Here is a 23,623-nt window from a genome sequence, read left to right as displayed (position 1 = left end):
CCTAGGGATCTGCAGAGGTTTGGGCTTCCTAATTTCCAATGACTTACTGTACTGTATACAACTGGCTAAAAAAAGGTTTGTGGTGATTTCCATTTTAGTTTTTATGTCATACCACTGGAGACAACCTTTCACCTCCTCACTGAGAAGGCTGACAATTGGAAATTTAGAAACTGCGCATGTTTCTGGACTGAACCCTGCTGTCACGCTACAGTCTGAACTCCCAGCCTCATATTCCCGTGCAAGGAGGCCTGAAATGTAGCTTCCTTGATCTGCTCTCAGAGCCATCTTTATAAAATCTTGATCTACACAAGAACAGTGCTGTGAAGTAAATCATATTTGAATTGATCTATCTATCTATCTATCTATCTATCTATCTATCTATCTATCTATCTATCTATCTATCTATCTACACTTTAGTGGAAAGATTCCCAGCACTCTGATTGGCTGAGCTAGGGATATAAAATACCTAGTATATGCCCTTAATATGTTTGTAATCGCATCACAAAAATAAATCCAACTATGATCCATATTGCTCCATTACATCACTATTATAAAATAAAAAAGATAATTAATTGTGCTGTAACATTGAAATATAAATGCATTAAGACCCAACCTGATATAAAAATACCACCAAATGCAACACAAGCTGAAATGTTTGTCTAGTTGACTTAGTATGTTATAATTGTGCCTTCATTTACACTTAGCAAGAAGACATTTGACAAAACAGAATGTGATATTCTGTACAAATCTGTACAAAGATTATTAAAAATGTATACATGTGTATTTCCACAAGCTAAAATGTGGTTCTTAATATTTTCTAACTGTATGTCAATAAACCGACCCTCAAAAAAGGGGTGCACATTATTTTCCCTTGAATCTTTCTGCCAGTAAGATGCAGTATGTTGTGCACCTGTTGAGGAATTGTTCTGAAAAATACAGTATATAACCTATACTATGGATTTCAAAAAAAGTCAAAATTACTATAATATATTATTGGAAAGGAGAAAATATGAAAGCTGATATTAAGAAGCATAATAGGACCAATACATGAATAGGAATAGACTGGTTGATTACAGAATATAATATGCTGTAAAAAACAACAACAAAAAAAAAAAAGTCTGGATACTGATGCCTCATCAAGTTTGTTCAACACCTATATGTATAAAATTCACAGTAGAAGATACAATGAGAACTTATGGATAATGTTTAACTGACAATCCCTAGTACCATGTCAGGCTGTTTATCTTGGCTTATTCTAGCAAACCAAAATTTATTTCTGAATTTGTTAAAATACACAGTGATGCATGTCTCTGAGATACCCTGCTACATACTGCATATTGTTGGAGCTAATATATCTGGTGAAGGCTTGAAAGTGATGGTATATAATCTAGGGTACTTTTTTTCTTTGGCAGCTTAAAGGCCTAAACTGTTTCTGTGTGTGCCATACTTGTCAAAAAAGAGAAAGGTCACCCGCTGAAGACAAATCTGTCATTCTTTATATCAATTAGGTCTCAAAAGGAATTGTGTAGAAATTCACATGGATATAATATATTGTAGCAATCTGTACTAGGTGTTGTATCATTTTGTGTCACAATTCTGCGTTTTATCTATGTCCTGAGTGACTGTGCATGTGAGTGAGTGCACCTGTGGGGTGGGGAGGGGGCGTGATTGAGTCGTGATAACAGTATGTTTGTGAATGTTGTCTAATCGTGTTGTGTTTGTGACTTGTTCAGTTTGTGGGGTCCAATAATGTTTCTTGTTATGTTTACATTATATGCCTAAATGTTACATGTTTTCATGGGGTTTTGCTCTATAAAGGTGCAGTTTGCATGCTGCTGTGGGCTGTGTTGTTGTGTGCTGAATAAAGTCTGTTGTTTAGCAAACGAGATCTGGCTGCGGTCATCTAGGCTCCTTTTATTTCCGCTCAACGTTACATTGGTGTCACAAGTGGATGCAGGTACCCCAGAATGCACTTGGAAGCCTGTAGCCTGGTGAGCAATTCCTGGCAAGTCCTGGCAGTCCAAGGCTGGCAGGAGAGAGTGTAGTATGATGGTGACGCAATCAAATATGAAGATATAAGCCCGATACCAGCTCCTGCAAGGGAGCCGGCTCTTTTGTACAGTGGTATCGGCGCTCTGCTTCAATGAGGGAGTTCCCGGGTTCACACCCCACCTCTGTCTGTGAGCACCCCTGCCTGCGAGAACCATGGTTCATTACAATATGTATATATGTGCAATGAGGGACAGAGGACAGAATTTAATTTAAGAAAAAACAACAGTACAACATAATTTATAACAATTAAAGTTACTAGTAGTTGTTGCTTGGTTAATACAAAGCATTATCAGAAACATATTACTTTTAAATGTTTAAAATTTGAATATTATTATTATTATTTCATTCAAGGTTCAAAACAAAAAAAAAAGAAGAAAAAATAAAATGCCTTAAGTTAAACAGAAGATCAAAGAGACAATACAAAGCTCAAGGGCAAAAACGCAAAACACAGGAGGATGGGAACAAAGGAGAAAAAATCATAGAAGCAACTCAATAAAAAGCTTTTTAACAAAAATGCTGCACTACTTCTTCAGAAAGCAAAACCGTGTTTTTGGTTTTTAAATCACTGACTGAGAATACACAAATATGTGTGCTCCCAGTAGTCACTGTCCTAGCAGCAGTAGCCATAGTAGTCGTGATAGATGCAGAAGAGGACCTGAGTTGTCAGTAGAGCATATTTTTACTGTAGTCTTTTGGTTGACAGATCCTGAAAGGGGACTTGGAATTGAAGAGACAGACCATGGATAAGTTGTGCGCACTCAGCCAGGACCTCCTGTCAGCCGTGAAAAACAAGGACGTAGCTCAAAAGCTGGAAGCTCGTCTAGAGGATTTCGCCCAGCGCTGGGACAGCCTTGTGCAGGCCCTGGAGAAGAGCTCCACACAGGTACAGTAACACATAGTGTACAAAGAGCAGGGAGGTGCTGAGAAAAAGTCATGCCATACATGATCATTCAGTAGTTATTTTCTGACAAAAATACATTTCAAAACCCAATGTATACAACCTAATTGAACCTCAGGTATCCTCATCACTGATGCGTGCATGACCATATCTTTGGAAAGATGACATAGGTGGTGAGGAAACACGTTAGGAAAGCTCTTCATACGTATTATTTGGGACATCACATGCCCTGTAGGGCATAGCTTAATTATATTTATGGCAAAATACCTTTTTTGAACGAAGCTGATTATCAGATGCATGCAATTTGAACTGAAACATCAAGTTCCCTTGTTGAAATGTTCTGTTGCTTGATTTGCCAGACTAATTCTGATAAAATATAGCTGTAACTGTTTGCCACAATAACTTGATCATCTTTAGCTTTTGTAAAAAGAATTTCTTTTTCTAAGCTGACTTTTTATTTGAGAAATTGTATTGGGGCCTGTGTAAATATCAATGTTTGGCTGGATGAGCAAATGAGACACATATCCTTTTGTTGCTGGCTATTTAGCTAGGAGCATATTGGTTTAATCTTTTTTTTAGGTGAAACAAAGAAAGATGTACTTACACCTTCTGTGAATATTACTCAATTTCAGATTGATCATAGCATCAGTAAAAAAGTAAATGTATCACAGTTTAAAGAGACTTAACCCTCTCAAGAGGGCTAGTTGGTACTGAGCTAATCATATTCAGAATCAATTCCATTAACCAATAGGATATACTGCAGACTACAAAGGGAAGACCTTAGACACAACCTGACAATCCAATATTAGATGATTTTACATACAGGTATCTGTGTGTACTGCTGTGTACGGTGTACTGGGCTTAGCAGTCAACAAATGACAATTCCTCTATTTTGGTGGGAAGAAAACAAGGAGCCCTTTATTTGCAGCTTGTTATTGCAATATAGTGTAATCCTGTGTGGTAGTGAGAGTGCAGACAAACTGTACTTTGTAGGCATTAAATTTAAGGTGACCAGACGTCCTGTTTTGGATGGGACAGTCCCACTTTAGGAACACTGGCCCTGTGTCTGCAGAACCTTTCTTGGGACGCTCATTTTGTCCTGTTTTTTTTACCCTGAGCATCGTCACAGTATAGTACAATGACACATAATGTGAACAAAAGGAAGATTGAACGACCAGTAGCATTAAAAAACAGCTGTAGAGCACAGTGCAAATCTGGAGAATTACTGAACAGTCACCGCTCACATTTGCAACCAATCACAGAGAATTTCAGGGGGATTTATCCATGTTGCTAATACGAACTGGTATCTATCCCCGTATGAATCATCACTCTCACTGCCTAAAGAGGTTAGACTAGGGTAGTCTAACAATAACGGCTCATACAGGTACCATTGTATTGTGTTGGAATTATTCTCTTCATCCGTGATAATTGTATATCTGCGTGCAAACGACTTTGTGTGTAGCTATAGGCGCCAATTGCTGAAATCGACGCTGTCATGTCACATCATCATGCCATGTTTACAGCGCAGTGCACTGAAGCTTGTCGTGGTTTGAACACCTTTCGCTTCAAAATAGCCCATCGCAACAATAAGAGGAGCTGTAAAATGTGACAAAGGTATTTGGACACATATTTCTGTTGAAATAAGTCTATATTCACTTTCACCACAGGTACCCTCTAAGAAACCTATGCTAGTGAATAATACAAAATAATAATAATGCGTTATTTTCACATTTGTGAAACTCATGTTGGAAACAAATTTTTTTGAAAGTTTCAGATTTGTATTTTTTATTTTGTTAATATATACATTTTCTGTTGTTTTTAGCAATACTGAAATACTTAGTTTCAGGTCTCCAGGTTATTTATTTAAAAACATTATTTGCATTGATAATTGAGTACTGTATATGATATAATACAATAATAAAAAATAAAAAATCCTGTATTCATTTAATTTGACCTTCTTAAAAAATAACTAAATAAGCTGCCATAGAGGCAGGATACGTCTCTTTTTAATTTGATGACCCTCATATTTTGATTTCTGTGTTAAATGTATTATAGAAGTAGTATATTTTAAATCTGCAAAGTTTAGGGAAAAAAATAGAGACAACGGAGTACTCATTTAAAATTAATGCTATCTGTTGCATACGCTAAATAAGCTATTTTATAAGTATTTTACATCTGTTAGTTTAATAGAAGAAAAACAACACAATGCTAAAACATATTTTTTTCCTTCAGCAAAAGAGGGAAAATTCAGGGCTCCAATTACTGGGAGCTGCAGTGGGGTCGATCCCTTTAAGTTTCTCCAAATACTGGTAGTTGTTTTTCCTTTTAACATGCTTTAAGCTGACAGGTATCACTTACAACAGAAAGGAACCCTGTTATAAACGTATTAATTTCCTGCCTTGTCTATGCAGTATTTCAGTACCAATCAATGATAATGAGAAAGCGTCTCCTGACAATCAGAAAACTCTGTGCATTTTACATAGGCTAATGCTTATGCTTATAGTTCCGGGCCCTAATGCAGCGTGCAGCTGGCCGGCAGAACAAGAGGGTAAGGGGAACCGCTTCCGCCAGCAGAAAGGGCACCCACAACATGCACTCCCCCTATGCCAGGACTTCCTGGAACTGGTGTGCTCCTACTGGAGCAACCCAGCATCTGCACCCTCAGCCTCCAGAACAGCAGAGTCTCTGCTTCTTATTGCAGGAGCCCAAGAAGCGGGCCTAGGCGTATTTCCCACTATCGGGGACACGGTCACGGTTTTGGTGCAAGGTTCCACTTTCACCAAGGGGGATAAAGACCTAATCTGTCCGCCCCAGCCTTGCAGAATGACAGATGTGATGCGCAAAAAAAGCTTACGTATCGTCAGCGCTGTCGGTCCGAGCAGAAAATGCCATGGCCATAATGGTACTCTGCCAGAATCAGTTGGGGGAGCTCCAGGCAGTGGATAAGGTCAGTACTTCTATAAATGGAAAGTTTGGTGACTGGTGCCTTGCCGAAGGTCACGATCCAGTGACTTGCCCGATTGAGAACCTTCTAACAACATCTGTTTGACGCAGGAAAATCAGCGTCCACTTTGAAGGTATACCTGGCAGCAATATCAGCGTGCCATGACAAAATTGACTATCGCCGTGGGGCTGTACTGTTGGTAATCTGGAGCCACGACAGCTTTGGTACAGCTTTCCTATTCGGTAGTGGTTGTCATTCGAATTGAAAGGGAACGTTAGGTTATTACCATAACCCTGGTTCCCTGAAAAGAGAATGACAACCAATACCCTTTGAGGTCATGTCCCTAGCTGACCTCTGTTTTCGAAAGAAAATGGCAGTGTGCTACTGTGAGGACTTACCTCTTCAGCAGGAGGTGGGCGGGACTTCCCCCTCACAGCAGGGCCCTGATAGGGCAGCTTTTGTATATTTGCATGGAGATTGACAGTCAAAGAGGCTCTTCCCATTCAGCAGTGGTTGTCATTCTCTATTCACAATATTTCCTTACTGTCCCAGTTTGCGGACTTCAAAATCTGGTCACCTTAATTAAATTCCTTCTGCAGATTAACGTCAGGACAATTTTCTATAAACCTTCTATAGGTGTCATAATAATTAAAATAATAATAATAATAATAATAATAATAATAATAATAATAATAATAATGACTTTAGGCAAGTTAGACTTAGTTCAGATGTGAAATAACTTAAAACCACTACCGCACCGGTACCAAGGTCACCAACCTGCTCCGTTCACGACCCGATACCATACCGAACCGGGACAGAGGCTACCGCACTGGTACCACAGCAGTACCCCACCGGTACCATACCGTATCCATCCAGTGCTGAAGTCTGAATCGGTACTGAACCGACAAAGTACCAATCCAGTACCATCCCGGGTTCCGACCCTATACTGTACCATATTGACCCAGAGCTACAGTCACTGAACCGCCCTGGTTCCGACCCACTACCGACTGGGTCTTGAACAGCCCCATTACTGAACCTGTACATTGCTTACTGTACACTGCATTGCTACTTGCATCATGCCTGGGTTTTATCCCTGTGAGACATGCGAGGCCAGTGTGCCTGTTGAGAACAAGCACATCAGATGCTCTTCCTGCCTGGGGCCAGAGCACGCCAAGGAGGCACTGACTAACCACAGTTTCTGTGAGTTTTGTGCATCTTCCTCCAAGCGCACTCTCCCGTAGTTCAGCAAAGCGCTCTGCATCCCTTACACCTGCACAGTGTTCTTCCCCATCACCCTTAGGTACGGAGGTGGCTGCGTGCCCTAGAAAGAAGCCCACCCAGGAAGCCATCTTCATGGCCTTCCTCATCCTCCTCTGTTTTTCCTCCTCCCTTGAGCAAGGAGACTCAGAACAGACGAGAAGCTCTGGGCAGGAGTTTCCCACCAAGGAACGACTGTGTGAACGTTCGGCAGGTAGCAGATACAGTCACGACTGCCTATAAGCGAACCAACTTGCCTCCTCCAGAGAACCTCACTGCCGATTCCACCAGGAGCATGGCAACTTTGTGGGCTTTAGTCCAGGGTGCATCTGTCAAAGACAGCAATGCCACAGTGGGCTACTCCTCATACCTTCACTAGGTTCTACAGACTAAATGTAGTGGATCCTCAAAACCCTGGCTTTGGAAGGGTGGCTTCTGAGTAGACCCTTACAACACAGCTCTTTTTACTGGGGTTCCTAATGATAATGCACAAGGCAGCCTCTCAGCTTAGCCTTGCAGCATTCCAGTCGTTATACAATACCGCGACTGCCTGGGTATACGCATCTATTAGTTAATGGTTACATTTTCTACATGAAAGGAAATGTTATCATAACCCTAGTTCCCAGAATTTTTTTTTTTTAACCATTGATTAAATTCAGTTAAGTAATCTAGAATATAGGTGGAACAAAGACCAGGGCATCTCATGACTAAATTAATTAAATTGTGCACCCCTGCTATACAATTTGAGTCAGCTGTATAGAGAGACCATCCCCAGTCTCACATTAAATCTCTTATTCATAGAGCCTTAATAAATACTGTGGCTCCTATCATCATTCTTTTTTATGTACATTTTTTGATGACTACCATGTTAGAAGCCCTATGTTCTGCAGAAAGCTGTCTATAATCAGGCAGTCGGGGTCATTGAATAAATGGACACTTGTAATGCTTTTATTAATGTTTCAGTGTACTCATATGCAGACAGCAGCTAAATTATTGAATTATTTTGATAAATGACTAACTAACAGCCACATTTCCCCAAATAAATAAATCACCTTGGCCCATTTCAGCATTTTTTAATCAATTACGCCAGCCTCTTGACATCACCACTGACATCTATGCTTATAGGCCTGAGGAACATATACAGTTTAAAAGTTATTCTGGGAATAAAGAGACACAAAATTAACTTTAGGAAACACTGAATTTTTAAAGACAACAGAACATTAGTGTGCCCTGAAGCTCATTTTGCATTTGTGACATTCTACTTTCCTTATTAATTAGATATTTTGGTTTGGGCAAGGAAGTCACATTTACAATACAAACAGAAAGGGCAAGGGCTCACGTTATTATCGGAGTGTGTTTTAAATTGCATTAGGTTTCCATTTGGGGGCCTGTTACGCATGGTGTTTGTTGTCATCAACAGCTTTATGAGCTTTTTTATTGAATGGATGGGGTGATGCTGAAGGGCTACTTCTTTAAAGATTATATAAGAAAATAAGAACATAAGAAAGTTTACAAATGAGAGGAAGCCATTCGGCCCATCTTGCTCGTTTGGTTGTTAGTAGCTTATTGATCCCAGAATCTCATCAAGCAGCTTCTTGAAGGAATTATTTGCCCCCAGGGGTTACCTGAACATCCTCAACCAGTACTCCATCAGGACTAACCTGGATGCTGTACTGATGGGAATGTGTGTGTGTGTGTGTGTGTGTGTGTGTGTGTGTGTGTGTGTGTGTGTGTGTGTGTGTATATAAATGAGCTTTAAAGATGTGAAAGATCTCAAGGCCCTTTGCTGCTGTAGAAGAAAAAAACAAACAAACATTACAGGCATATTCAAAGGTTCCTCATAATTGCAGTTTATTGGAGTATAACCAAAGATCAAAGTAGTCACTATGTTCATCATCTAAAGGTGTCAGGCCGAAGGAAGCAATCATGGCTCAAGGGGCCCTATTTTTGGAATGAGGGCAATATGTGTGCATCTGTGTGGTTTATACAATTATTGATACATAAATCTCAGGTCATGGAGTTGTATTTGTTTCAGAGCTTTGTTTGGCAACAAATAGGTTTTGTGTTGAAGGGATGATTCATATTTTGATAATGTTGGCAGCTCAAACATGATGCATATCGGTTGTATTTAAACTAAGATACAAATACAGAAATAATAATTAACAAAAAAAAATCCTAGTTGGAATACTGTATATAATGATACACTATATACTGTACATTACTTTTAGCCATTCTAAAAGTATGTGCCATTATAAAATAAATTAGGCCTAAGTGTCATTAGTTCCGCCTAGAAATTTAAGATATGAATCCCAGGGGTGGCAGTACATGGACATAAAAACAGACACCAAGCTGTTTAAATACATTCAAATAATTTATTAAAAGTAACTTCACAGAACAAGAACTACAATTTACAAGTAATATAAACCACACACTCGCAAGTCTTATGTTACACATTTTGTAATGTAGCCCTCTATTATCAGAAGTTGCTTTAAGCTGTTGCTTATTTTATTTTACAGTAACATAATTTGGTTTCTCATTCCTTTGGTAAGGTGTGTGGATGAGCCAGAAACCAGTGTTTGTGGCATAATGTTTAAAATATGTTGAATAAAAACTGTGTTGCCTATGACATTATAGGGTTAAATGTAGGAGTTTATTACAGACTGAAATTAATATGGTGCTAAGTTCAGTATTGTTTTATTTTATTCGATTTTTTTCTATAAATGTCAAGTCATGTTTTCGGGTGGAGTAGTTCTCATTATTTTCTATTGGTGCTCCAAACAATATTTATATTGAAGTCTTCCCTGCAGCTTGTGACCCCTTTCTCAATATTTCCCACAGATTTCACAGGCTGTCACCACTGCTCAGCCGTCACTAACGCAGACCACAGTAATGGAAACTGTAACTATGGTGACTACCAGAGAGGAGGTCCTGGTTAAACATGCTAAGGAAGAACTCCCTCCACCCCCACCCCTGAAGAAGAGGCAGATTGTGGTGGACTCTGAACTTCGGAAAAGGTAAGCTTAATTTCCGTGTTCACTGGGTTGATAAACTAACATGGATAAATCAGGTCTATTAGAACCAGCTCATAGTGAGCTGTGACATTTAAAACATACATATGAATCAGTCATTGGAAATCCTGGCCTGTGATTGGTTCAAAACTCATCATAGGAGGAAAAATTTATTTAACTATTGCCCTCACATCACTGGTTAATAGTCTCCAACTGTCATGTGATTGGTTCACATCACTGTCAGTCCCGCCCCTTTTCAAAGGAACGCCTTTCTCCCTGTCCTCTTCTGAAGAGAAAATGGCTGAACACCAATTTACACGGAACATTGAATTACAAAACATACTACAAAAGAAAGATGTTCCAAACTCTATAATAGTGATTAAAACATCACTGTCACTGTTTTCTGACTTATGAAATCCAAACAAATTCAACTTGATGAAATAAAATATAACTGGATCGTGTTTCAGTGTACTCATATGCTGTCGCAAACCACACAGAGATGGAGAAAAATTTGATAACTACAGTAGAGAGTCAATTAACCGATCTTTGATCAACAGTACTGTCTAATCGACCGAACGCACCTGTGATCAAGTGATGAATTACATATGGTGTATTAGTGGTTGCAATCCTGGAAATCCCATATGGTAAATTCAGCTCCCAAATCCCAATTTCGGGATTGTATTAAGGAAACTCTTATTCTGATTTTACTCATGATTTTCCCTTGTTTTGTTATGTGTGCTACTCTGCTGCACTTAGTAACTAGGCAACCAACCCCTGCCGCTAAAATTAAAACCACTAGATTTGAAATTCGCTTCAACTATAACAACCACTGTCTGCAGCTACTCAGCTCACATGGCAGAGAGAAATAAAAAAAAAAAAAAAAAAAAAAACTTTTATTGACTCTGATGACAGAGACACAGAGAAGACATTCAGTATATACCTTTGTAAAATGTTTGATTTATTCTCAAAAATAAATAATCTTCTTCAGGTAAAGTTAATCAAAAATGGTTTATTCAGGAATCAAAATGCAAACAGGAACAAAGCAAATCAAAGAACACAAACAGCATACGGTAGGCCTCAGAAGGTGTAATATCTGAGCTGACATCAGTGTAGATGTTTCTTAGCTGAGCAAAGAAATTACTTCGTACAGCAAAGATACACAGCTAGCTTACGTAATTTCTTTGACCAAATTTGGTCGTATTTCCCTAGCATGATGCGAGACAAAGCACATTAAAAGTTACATTTGCTTTTCTTCTCCAATGTCAGCAGAAACCCAGATAACAAGAAGTTCCAGTTAAGATCAATGTTATGAGTTTTGCTCAATTCTCACAGGCATCACATACCCACGCGTCACAGGATCGAACGACAAGGCTGGTGATTGCAAACTACTGATGTACAGCAGCTATGTACAGCTTAATTTATTAATTAACCCTGCATTGATTCAGAGCTTACATTAAACACAGGTAAATCATACAATGTTTACAGACAGTCTCAATGATTTCTCACTTCCTTCATCATTTAAATGGGAAGCATAAGTAACAGGTTATATAATGAAAAGGAACAAAGGCTGATGAAGCAATAAGAGCTTGTGTCATTTAACAATGTGTACACTGCCCAACACAAGGTGCGTGGTTATCAGAAAAATCCTATGTGTTCCAATAATGTGTTATCATGCGTTCTGTGAAACTTACCTAAAGCTATAATAGCATGTCACTTTTAACAGAAGTAAATGGTTTGTACATGGGCTCAAAACAGCTTTTTAAGCAGAAACGATTTATGCAAAAACAAAAGTGTTATATGTGCCAAGGCCAGAGCTGCACTCTGAGTTATGAAAAGCCAGTCACTCAAAAAGGGGTGTATTTCGGACCACGTGACAAGCTAAAGAGCTACAAGATCAGAGAAATACATCCTTACACCTCAGCGCTACAATTAACTGGAATGTGTTTGTTATTTGTTTTATGAAAACTGCATAAAACTGCATCATTTTTAGTTGATATTTTGTGTTTGTTTGCATCTATTTGTACAAATACGGTTTCATCGTATTAATTGAACGTCATAAAAAAACGACACAAGTTTATCTGTTTTCACTGTGCCTACTTAACAGCCCTCTTGCTGTGTGATGGTGACTATCAGAAACAAATACTTAAATGTAGCTGTTAATAAGGTATGGGAGCAGTTTTAAACAACACTGTTTTTGTAAATGCCAAAAGTTTTACCAGGATAAATATAGTGTTGATTACATGGTGCTTTATGCATGGTTAATTCATGGAAAGTTACATTTTTGCTTCAATGTATGTGCATTATAGAAAGGGAATTATTTTATTTTGTATTTTGGTCAGATGTGTGCTGTTATGTGTCCCGCGCCGCCCCTCACCCCACCCCCATTTATAACGTGTGTTAGGTTACAACGCTCATGTTGTGTCCCCCGAGACCTGCGTTATAGCGAGGGAGCACTGTATAACAAACAACAAATTATTACATAACATGCATAAAATGAAAAATAACAGGCAAAAACAAACTTCATACTTGACAAAAGTATTTGAGCAATCAACATATTTTGTACAAACCCATGATTCATACATTATCATGATTGAAAACCAACGCCTGATGATAATTATAGAATAAATAAATACATAATAGCAAGTGCTGAAAAATTAATTGGAAATTTGTGATTCAAAAAAGCAACAAAAATGGTTAAAACTAAAAAGTACAGCAATGTTCTCAAACTAGCAGTGATACAACTAAACGAAAAAGGAGACATGACCAGAAAAATAGCAGAAAGATTTACCAAAAAACAGTGTGTGAGAACAGGAACGACTGCAACTAGCTCCAGGTGAGGAAGACCAAGAAAGATTTTTGAAAAATCTGGAAGAATTGTTTGAGCAGGCCGGCAAAATCCTCTTATTACTGCAAAAGATTTGACTCAAGATTTGAGAGAAGACGGTCAAGAATGCATGCGCAAACAATTAACAATATAAATGTCCATGGGCGAAAACCAAGATGCAAACCTTTGTTAAAAACAACACACAACACATAAAAGAAAGCGATTGGAGTGTTACACTGAATATTTGAGAAGGCTGATGATTTCATCAACCAAATTCTATGGTCAGACAAATTCAAAATATATAACTTTTTTCACCAAGAAAACAACAATATGTTTGGAGAAAGAGAGAAGAATTTAAAGAAAAGTTAGTCATGTCCAGTGTATGGGCTTGTTTTTCTTCCTCGGGCACTGGCGACCATTGTATTGCATAACGATCAATGAATTCTGTATTTTGCACTCTCATTTGTTATCCAGTGCTAGCAGGCATTGGATAGAAGTTTGTATTCCAGCAGGATAATGATCCTAAGCATTCTGCGAAGTCTACAAAGGAATTTCTGAAAAAAAGCAAGATCACAGTTATTGATTGGCCATCTCAGTTCCCCAGACTTAAATCCCATTGAGATGTTGTGGATTGACTTGAAGGCTGCTGTTGCAAAAAGGAAACCAAAGTCTATTGCAGAACTCAGAGCTGTATGTGTTGAAGAATGGGCAACAATATCTACGGAAGGATACCAGGAACTGTTTTCAAAATACAAAAAAGGACTGCAATCTGTAAAGGAAGCAAAGGGTTAGCACACAAAATACTAATGTAAGGGTGCCCAAATACTTTTGTCAAATTATGAAATACTTTGTTGTTTTGTTGTTTTGTTATAAAGCTGAAGCTCTAATTTGTATCTTTCAATAGAAAAATTAGAAATGATAGAAATCACTTTCTTTTTGTTTTTTCTCATTTAATTTAACTGCCCAAATACTTTTGTCTGCTACTGCAAAGCTGTCTAACACCAGATTGTGATATTATTGGTGCCCCAGTTATAGACCCCAGTTATTCTTTACTAATTCAACATTTTACATGCTGTTAAGCTTTGTAATTACACACAGTGGTGACTCATGGCTTAAAAAACTGGTGGGGCACAGCCAGCCCCCCCCCCCCAAATAAAAAAAATAAATAAACAAAAATAAAAAAATGAAAAACTAACAAAGCAAAACTGCGCTGAAACCCGATGCTCGATTTTAACAATTTTTATGTAAACATTAAGCTAGCTTTCCAACATTACCAGATCTTTCATCACAAACAGTTCTACGCCAGATTGTCACAATCAAGAGAGCTGCAAACAACACTTTACAGGCAAGGGTCTCTTATCGATAGCAGCTTATCGACAGTGGAGGACGTCAGACCAGAAACAGGAACCAAGAAGGCGGTCAAAAAGAATGCCATGATCTATGATGTCAAAAGCAGCTGTTAGATCAAGAAGGACAAGCACAGAGGAAGCACCAGCATCGGCACTGAGCAGGAGATCATTCACAATCCGGAGCAGAGCAGTTTCAGTACTATGATGCAGCCGGAAACCAGACTGTAGAGACTGTAGAGATTCAAGCAGATTGTTGTCCATGAGATGTTTCATCAGCTGACTGGCCCCAGCCCTTTCAAGAGTTTTTGAGCGAAAAGGAAGATTGGAGATGGGACGGAAATTAGATAAGTCAGCTGGGTCAAGGGAGGGTTTTTTGAGTACTGGCGTGACTCTGGCAAGCTTGAAAGCAGCAGGAGCTGAGCCAGAGTCCAGGGACAGGTTGAGAGTGTGCATAATAAAGGGAGCAAGATCAGAACACAAAGACGGGCAAGCTTAGTTGGCCAGGGGTCCAAGGGGCACGTAGCAATAGTTGATTTCAACAGTAAGCCGGAAAAATCAGCAATGGAGAGAGGGGAGAAGGAGGAGAGGGCAGGAAGAGCAACTGGAGGAGCATCGAGGTGGTAGACTGGGTTTGTGGTGGGTGAGCGTTGAATAGGTGTTGTTGATTTTTTTCTGAAAGGAAGAAGAGAAATCATGACAGGTCAGAGAGTAGGATGGACGGGAGTAGGATCGGTCGGTGGCTGGATGTAGGATTTGGTCAATGGTCTTGAAGAGTTATGATTTCAGAGAAGTATTTCACCCTGGCCACGGCAAGTGCACGCCTGTAGCTCACAAGATGGTCAGTCCAGATCTCTCTGTGAACCATTAGTCCAGATGACCTCCACTTGCGCTCGGGCTTGCGACAGGCAGATTTATGCAGTTGAAGTTCGAGGGTGTACCATGGGCAGTTTCGATCTTTCTTGACGGTTCTGGTTGTAAGAGGGGCAGCAGTGTCAATGATGCTAGTAAGGGTGGCATTGTAGAGAGTCACGGCATCATCAAGTGAGGACAGGAGAGTACCACTTAGAGGGGATGCAGAGACACATTCTGAGAGTTTTAGAGGATAACAGTATCAGTAGTGGAGGAAGGAGCAGACCGATGAATATTAGCAGTGATTAAGAAATGGTCAGAGATTGGAGACATCAAGGCCCCTGGTGATGAGCAGATCCAGGGTGTGTCCTTGGTTGTAAGTGGGGTCGTTGACAGATTGAGAAAGACAGTTCAGAAATTGAAGTCGGTCACTAGGGGGGAGGAAGGCAAGTTAACATGAATGTCGAAGTCACCCAGGAGTAGGAGTTTGAAAATGTCTGATGGCATATCAGTGTAAACAAATGAGGAGTTTCACAATGAAAATCATAAACTTCAGAACACATTTTTTTTTTTTAATTTTGTTCCAGGGGCTTTTTTTTTTATTATTTATAATCTCATGTACTGGTATCTTGAAATGAAAATATTATTTTTTTTGTACTTCTGGATCTGGATAAGCAAACTGGAACTCTAGTGCACATAATATGCAAGCTGTACTACATAATCATGTTAATAAATCACCCCTGGAGATGAACACCAGAAGAATGAACAGAGTTCAAAGTTTATAAAATAGATCCATGCATCTGCTCACCTGTACTGTAGTCAAATTGGCCACTTGGTTCACCTGGTAAAAACATCTGAGGGCTCTATCTAAATACTGCCACTGTTTAAAATAATTAATAAAAGGCATGATAGTCTCCTTAGCTTATTGTTGCTTGTAAATAATACAATATTTATATTTATAATTTAAATTATGCTGATACAGTATTTAGATGTTTCAATCAATTAACTAGACCCCTTGTTGTGAAGATGAATGCCGAATGTTTGCAATTTCAAAACCATGGCCAGTTCTGGGCACATGTAATATAAGCAGGACGGAGAATTGAGTTGAAATTAAAGGTGCTTTGGTAGGATGGGTAAAAGTACAATTATTTAAGAGAACAGCTTGGACAGCTGTCTATTGCAGTCATCCACAATAGAGGAAACCATACAAAAAAATTGTGGGAAAACAAGCAGTGGACCACTTTCAGTCTAAATCAAGATCTGGCTCATATTAACTTCTCTAATGCAGTCATGTTATTTGGTGTGTTGTTCAAACTGCTATCATCTCACTATTTAAGCCATATCATGTATCATGTCTTCAAATATTTCATTTGTCAAATATACACCTGTGGAGGATTTGCACAAAGAATGGCAATGTGAACTTACCATATGTTTATTTTCACAACAAGGTTGTCAGTTTCCATGTCACCAGTTGTGATGAATTGTGTAGTTCTTTTGTTATGTACTGTTCGACTACTGTCCACTGAGTCGACATAACCAAACTCTCTTCCCCAGTGGTCTAACCAAGGTCCACATTTCTTGCTATTACAAGTAAACAATTAAACATTTTAGCAGTAAAACCTTATATTTATTTTACTCTTTTAAAGTGTGTTATTTTTAGTCTGCATGCAGAGCATAATTCTGTTGTATGCCATGACAAATGTTTCTAGGATTACATTTTGCACATTATGCATGCAGAGCATGGAAGCTCATAATGGCTTTGCCATTTTAGTTTACCTCAAGCAGTCGTCTTCCACACACCATTAACATCTCCTTATGCAGTGTTCCTCTTTCTAGCCTGCTGTTTTGATGTTCCTTGTTCCTCTAAAATGTTTCAGTACCTTTGTGTTTAATGGGATTGTGTTTAGCCCAGTGTACCACCTGGTGGCCAAATGTTGCAAGAGGTTTCTGAATGGGATTTTGGCATAGCCCCATATTGTCATTCAATGTATATTATAGTTATATGGTCTAAGAAGACACAAACAGGGTGGCATGGTTTTGCAGAATTCACCCCAGCTAGTCAAAATGGTTACATTTCTCTTTTCTGCCAAATAATGTTATTCTATCACACTGCATTTAGGATTTAGGCTACTTAGGATTGGCTTGTGAAACTGACCCCAGGTACGTTTTCTTGGCCTATCAGATCCTTTTGCCGTACTGTCAGTTTAACGAGAGGCAATTACTACAACACTTAAATAAACTGATGCTGTACTTAAGGTAAAGGACTATTTTACTACAGTGTTCTCCCCACTGTTAAGCTACCAGCTGCAAAAGACCAAATTACATCAAATGATTTTAGGGTATCCATATGGCAGGTTTTAAAGATGCTGAGAAATTAACTGTTTACTTTTACTATAAAGGCAGCTGCATTGCATTCCGGTTTTTCTTTTTGTTCTCTGTTGCATTTTGACTCCAAGGTGATTCATATCTGTTTGGAGGGCTGTTTTCGTGATTTGAGTTGGCATACTCTTGAAACTCTTGGGACTTGTATGTTGTTTCCTCCTGTTTTCTTGTCTTTTATTTGATAAATATATTTGTCTTGGCTATCTAATGTTTAGGACTGCAATGTGTTTTAAGGCTGCTGATGAATGGCAGCATTCAGTGTGAAGTGTTATTGCTTGTTTGTTTCCAGTAAAATGCAGCTGCGGTTAAAAGCTTTTAAAAGTAATTTATTACATTCCCCTGCAGCAATATAAATGGTAGGAACTGAAAGAGACCTGCAAAGTGCTTCTAGTAAAAATATTTTGCTTTGTTCAATTGACTGCAACAAGAGAACAAGCTGTGTTTACAACAGAAAGTCACCCCTTAATAAATGTTTTTTGGTAATAGTTTTCACTCCTGTGTTTTAGGTTTGGAGTGGATACGACCGAGCTGCACAGTTGGATGACCAGATCTGAAGCCATACTCCAAAGTCCAGAGTTTGCGATTTCCCGGAAAGAAGGGAACCTCTCAGATCTTCAGGAGCGAGTAAATGTAAGGAGGCAGATTATGATACCTGTCTAAAACAATAACAAAACCTATACACTGCCTGGCCACCTCATTAGGCTCTGGAACCTTAGGTTGGGTCGCCATTTGCTCTTATCACAGTTTTGATATGATGTGGCGTAGACGTCCCTCTGTCTGTCACTCACTATGGCTACAGCTGTCTCTTTTGGCAAATAATTTCCTTTTGTTTTGATTTTGTTTTGAGTCAGCCTACCAACATTTCTGCCATTGCTACTGTGCCACCTACTCAACATGCACCCATTCTTCTGTTACCATACATTTTCAAGAAATATTTATTATGTTAAAAATTGAGACTATTTTGATACATATATTTTGTCTTAATATTCATACAGGTAAAAACATTTCCCTTTGGCCTTAAATAATAATTATTTTTTAAATCAATAGGTTTTTTTTTTTTTTTTTTTTATAGATTTGTGAATGACAATCTTATTGTGTTAAACTGCTGTTGAAAACATGAACTTCAGCTGTGTTCCTTCAATACAGTTTATTGATGTTTATAAGACTTTATTGCTATATTTTGTGCCTGGTTGGCTTTCTAGTTAATTACTGCGGTGTTTTTTTTTTTTTTTCCTGTGTTATAAAACTCAGCTTCTAAACTATAAGCTATCAGACTGAAACCCTCGGGTGATTCGCTTCACCTGCTTTAATCAACTCACCTGTTTAAAAAAAAAAATGAACACGTAAGAACCCAACTGAAAAGAAATGTTTGTGTCACTGCAGTACGACCACAAAAAAAAAAAAAAAAAAAAGCATTTTCCTGTTACTAACCTGCTGTGTTTGCTTGGAGCTGAAAGAGAGTAGGCGTGATACAAATGAAAAAAAGGTAGAAACAACCAGAGCTGAGCCCCATTACTTACAGATAATATATTTAGGAGGGATCATCTTTATTGCAGCCTTTTTTGTGATAGAATTTCTAAAATTAATCTTTGAATGTACAGTGCCTATAGAAAGTCTACACCCCTTTGAACATTTTTCACATTTTGTTGTGGCAGTGCCTTGGAGTTTCATGCATTTAAGTAAGGATTTTTTCCACTTGCCTACACACCATACTCCACACTGTTAAGGGGAAAAAAAGTTTTTATTGAGAAAAAAATTATATATTAAAAATACAAAACTGAAAGATCATAACTGGTTAAGTCTCCACCCCCCCTTGATGGAAGCACCTTTGGCAGCAATTACAGCAGTGAGTCTGTAGGGATACCAAGTTTGCACACCTAGATTTGGCAATATATGACCATTCTTCTTTACAAAACTGTTTAAGCTCTGTCAAGTTCTTTGGGGTGTTGATGGACAGCAATCTTCAAGTCATGCCACAAATGTTCGATTGGATTTAGGTCGGGGCTCTGTCTGGGCCACTCCAGTGTAGCTTTGTGCTTTGGGTCGTTGTCATGCTGAAAGGTGAACATCCGTCCCAGTTTTAGCTTTTTTGCAGAGTGCAGCTGGTTTTCCTCAAGGACTTCTCTGTACTTTGCTCCATTTATTTTCCCCTGTATCCTGACAAATGCCCGAGTCCCTGCCGATGAGAACATGATGCTGCCACCACCATGCTTCACAGGAGGGATACTGTTCTTTGGGTGATGCACTGTGTTGGGTTTGCGCCAAACATAACGTTTTGCTTTTAGGCCAAAAAGTTCCATTTCAGTTTCGTCAGACCACAAAACTTTTTGACACATGGCTACAGAATCTCCTGAGTGTTTTTTGCACTATGTCAAATCAAAAGAAAAATTCCAAAAGCTTTCAACAATTTACTAAAAATGAAAAACAGAAATTATCAGATTAAATACCCGTTGTAATTGCAAGCCTAAATTTGCTGAGGTGCAATATATTACCTCAACAAGTCACACAATTTGTTGATGGACTCCATCTGTGTAAGAAATTAGTGGATCAGCTGCTTTAAATGAATCTGTGAGGATAAATACCGCTCTCTCTGCATGGTCCCACAGTATGGTAGAGACTTTCAAAAGAAAGAATCAAAATGAAGATGAAAGAACAGTCTAAACAAGTCAGGGATATGATTATAGAGAAGCACAAATCTGGGGAAGGGTACAAAACCATTTCACAGTCATTGAACATCCCTCGGAGCTCAGTGCAGTCCATCGTACATAAGTGGTAAAAATACAAAACTACCACCACACTGCCTAGATCAGGCCACCCCTCTAAAGTTGCCGGACAAGAAGGGCACTTCTTAGGGAAGTTACTGTGAGGCCAACTGTGACTCTGAATGAGTTACAGAAGTCAGTGGCTGCGATGGACGATGATGTTCATGTATCAACAAATTCCAAGGCATTCCACAAAAAGGGCCTTTATGGGAGAGTGGCAAGGAAGAAGCCCTGGCTGAAGAAAACTCATATCCTTGCCCGCAAAGAGTTTGCAAAACGTCACCTAGAAGATACAGCAGTTATGTGGCAGAATGTCTTGTGGTCTGGTGAGACTAAATTGGAACTTTTTGGTCTGAACGCTAAGCGGTATGTGGGGTGCAAATCAAACACTGCACACTAGCTAGGTAACACCATCCCCACCGTAAAGTATGGCAGTGGTAGCATCATGTTATGGGGATGCTTTTCAGCAGCAGGGACTGGCAGTATTGTCAGGATTGATGGGAGGATGAATGGAACACAATACAGAGAAATCCTGGATAAAAACTTGCGCCCCTCTGCCAAAAAACTCAAACTGCAGAAGAAGTTTGTCTTTCAACAGGATAATGATCCAAAGCAGTCTGCCAGAGCAACACTGGAGTGGCTTAAAATGAAGAAAATAGATGTCCTTGAATGGCCCAGTCAGAGTCCTGACCTTAATCCCATCGAAAATCTGTGGCAAGACCTCAAAATTGCTGTCCATCACCGTTCCCCAACTAACTTGACACAGCTAGAGCAATTTTGCAAGGAGGAATGGGAAAATATTGCTCCATCATGGTGTGCAAAGTTAATAGAGACTTATCCAAAAAGACTCCTGGCTGTAATAGCTGCCACAGGTGGTTCAACCAATTTGACCCAGGGGAATGAATACTTAAAAAATGATGACATTTCAGTATTTTAATTTGTATTATTTTATTGTTTACTATTTATTTTTTATTTGTGTGGGGAACTCTGTAAAGAAGAATGTGTGTTCCCAATCTAATGCATCAAAATCCCAGGCTGTAAGACTCTTAAATGTGAAAAAAGGGATGGGGGCTGAATACTTTTTCAAGGCACTATATATATATATATATATATATATATATATATATATATATATATATATATATATATATAATACACACATATATATATATATATATATATATATATATATATATATATATATATATATATATCTGAGTGAGAAGGGGTTTAATAGATGTAACTGGGCCTTGCAGTGCCTGATTATGGTGTTCAAAATGAGAAACACTTAAGTGATTATTAGCTGTGACTTTGAGTTACAGCTTCTTGGTCGGACAATGTGCCATAAATTCTATTTAAAAAAGGGTTTGATGCCTTGACACATGATAATGTGATGACTCAAGATGACAAGTAGCATACCCCAACCCCCCCACTAATTGGACCGACCCTGTGGCCAAACAGGCCATTTCCCCAGAAAAAGACATTCAAGAATGATTCAGGTGCCACAAAAGTGTCATGTGCTATTGAAAAAAACTGTTTTACAGTTGGTGAGGGGTGCAACATTATCTTTATTTTAGACACAGGCTCCTTCAGCAGTATTTGCCCTAAGTTGAAACCTTTTTTTTATTTTTGAGTTTTCTTTAACCTGCTGTTTTGACTTGTGGGGCAAGTAACCTGGCTCTCCTCGGAAATGTTCACACACTGCTTTCTTTGCTGCAGGCCATTGAGAGAGAGAAGCCAGAGAAGCACAGAAAGCTGCAAGATGCCAGCCGATCAGCTCAGGCACTGGTGGAACAGATGGTGAATGGTAATTACATGGGAGTTGATTTAAGTAATCTTCTTCGATGTTTGTGCAGCCCATAGGCCCATATCTGTAGCACTGAAGTTATTAGAAAAAAAAAGAGAGTGTATGTGAGTGTGAATATGTGCTTTTTTTTTCGTATTCTGTATAGAGACTTCTGCAACCTATATTTATTTGCCAGTTGGAAATTTTAATTAAACGTTAATGTCAACATGGACGTGCATTTTATTTTGTAATGAACAGTTTTCAGTCTACAAACATGGGGCCCGATCTTCGAAAGGTTTGCACACCGTGCAGAGGGGTATGCACGTCGCAAATGGCTGTTGTGCCGAAATTGTGCCAAGTTGCCATATTCAAAACATCCTTTTGCGCATCACAATCCATTCTGCGCTGTGCAGAAATAAAATGTATGCATCGCGCAATATGGGGGGAATGGACAACAATATGCGTGATCCTGGTATATTCGAACATATGCGCCAAGCAAAAATCAAGGTTTGTGACGTGCAGAATTGTAAAAGGACTGCATTAACTCCGCGCACACTACCATTCCAGCACTGACTACAAACAGGCAACAATGGGAAACGTGGGTAGCATGCAGCGTGTCCGTCGACATTTGGATGTGAACGATGCAAGGCACACCCAGCAACAGCAACCCCGACATAGGCAAAGATATGCTGAAAGGGTGCCGGCCTCAGCACACATATGAGGAGCTCACCAATGAGTAAGTCGTGTCCACGTATCCTCACGACCGAGACATACTTGAGACTCAAAGAATAAAGCTAAGGTTTACGATTTTAGAAAAGCAAACTATGAAGGTATGAAACAGAGACTAACAGAAGTAGATTGGAGTAAAATAGAGAAAACACCCACAGAAGAAGGATGGTTGTTCTTCAAAAATGTAGTACTAGAGGCGCAAAACAATTATATCCCTAAAGTAGACAAATCTAAATGTAAAACTAAATTGCCAAAATGGTTTAATAGATCAATTAAAAAAAATATTCAGCGAAAAAAGGCACTTTACAGAGCATTAAAAAAGGACCAAAAAGAAAGTACGCAGAAAGAGTACACAGAACTGCAAACGCAAGTCAAAAAGGAAGTTAGAAAAGCCAAGAGAGAAATAGAAATAAACATTGCTAAGGGAGCTAAAACCAATTCCAAAATGTTTTTCCAATATTACAACAGCAAGAGAACATTCAAAGAGGAGATTAAATGTTTAAGAGATACAAATGGCAAAATCGTAGAGGAAGAAAAAAAAATAGCAAATATGTTAAATGATTACTTTTCACAAGTTTTTACAAAGGAAGATACTGACAACATGCCCCACATGTCATCCAGTTCCTATCCAGTTTTAAATAACTTTAGCATAACTGAGGCAGAAGTGTTAAAGGGACTAGGAGCTCTTAAAATAAACAAATCCCCTGGGCCGGATGAGATCCTCCCAGTAGTACTCAAAGAAATGAAAGAAGTAATTTACAAACCGCTAACCAAGATCATGCA

General features: G+C 38.8%; 1 protein-coding gene across 10 annotated transcripts in view; it reads left to right on the top strand.

Annotated features, from left to right (window-relative positions):
* The window catches only part of dmd (dystrophin), a 728,160-nt gene that overhangs the window by 263,939 nt on the left and 440,598 nt on the right, over window positions 1–23,623 (top strand). For all 10 annotated transcript variants that reach the window (XM_041259003.1, XM_041259005.1, XM_041259010.1 and 7 more), the window contains 4 exons: window positions 2,756–2,935; window positions 9,990–10,165; window positions 18,070–18,193; window positions 22,045–22,132. In XM_041259003.1, the coding sequence (XP_041114937.1) occupies window positions 2,756–2,935; window positions 9,990–10,165; window positions 18,070–18,193; window positions 22,045–22,132 (568 nt within the window). The remainder of the gene's footprint in view (window positions 1–2,755; window positions 2,936–9,989; window positions 10,166–18,069; window positions 18,194–22,044; window positions 22,133–23,623) is intronic.

The sequence above is a fragment of the Polyodon spathula genome, chromosome 9 (assembly GCF_017654505.1).
Source record: "Polyodon spathula isolate WHYD16114869_AA chromosome 9, ASM1765450v1, whole genome shotgun sequence".
Classification (NCBI taxonomy): Eukaryota; Metazoa; Chordata; class Actinopteri; order Acipenseriformes; family Polyodontidae; genus Polyodon; species Polyodon spathula.
The sequence above is the reverse complement of the archived record's forward strand: the minus strand, read 5'-3'. Positions and strand labels throughout refer to the sequence as shown.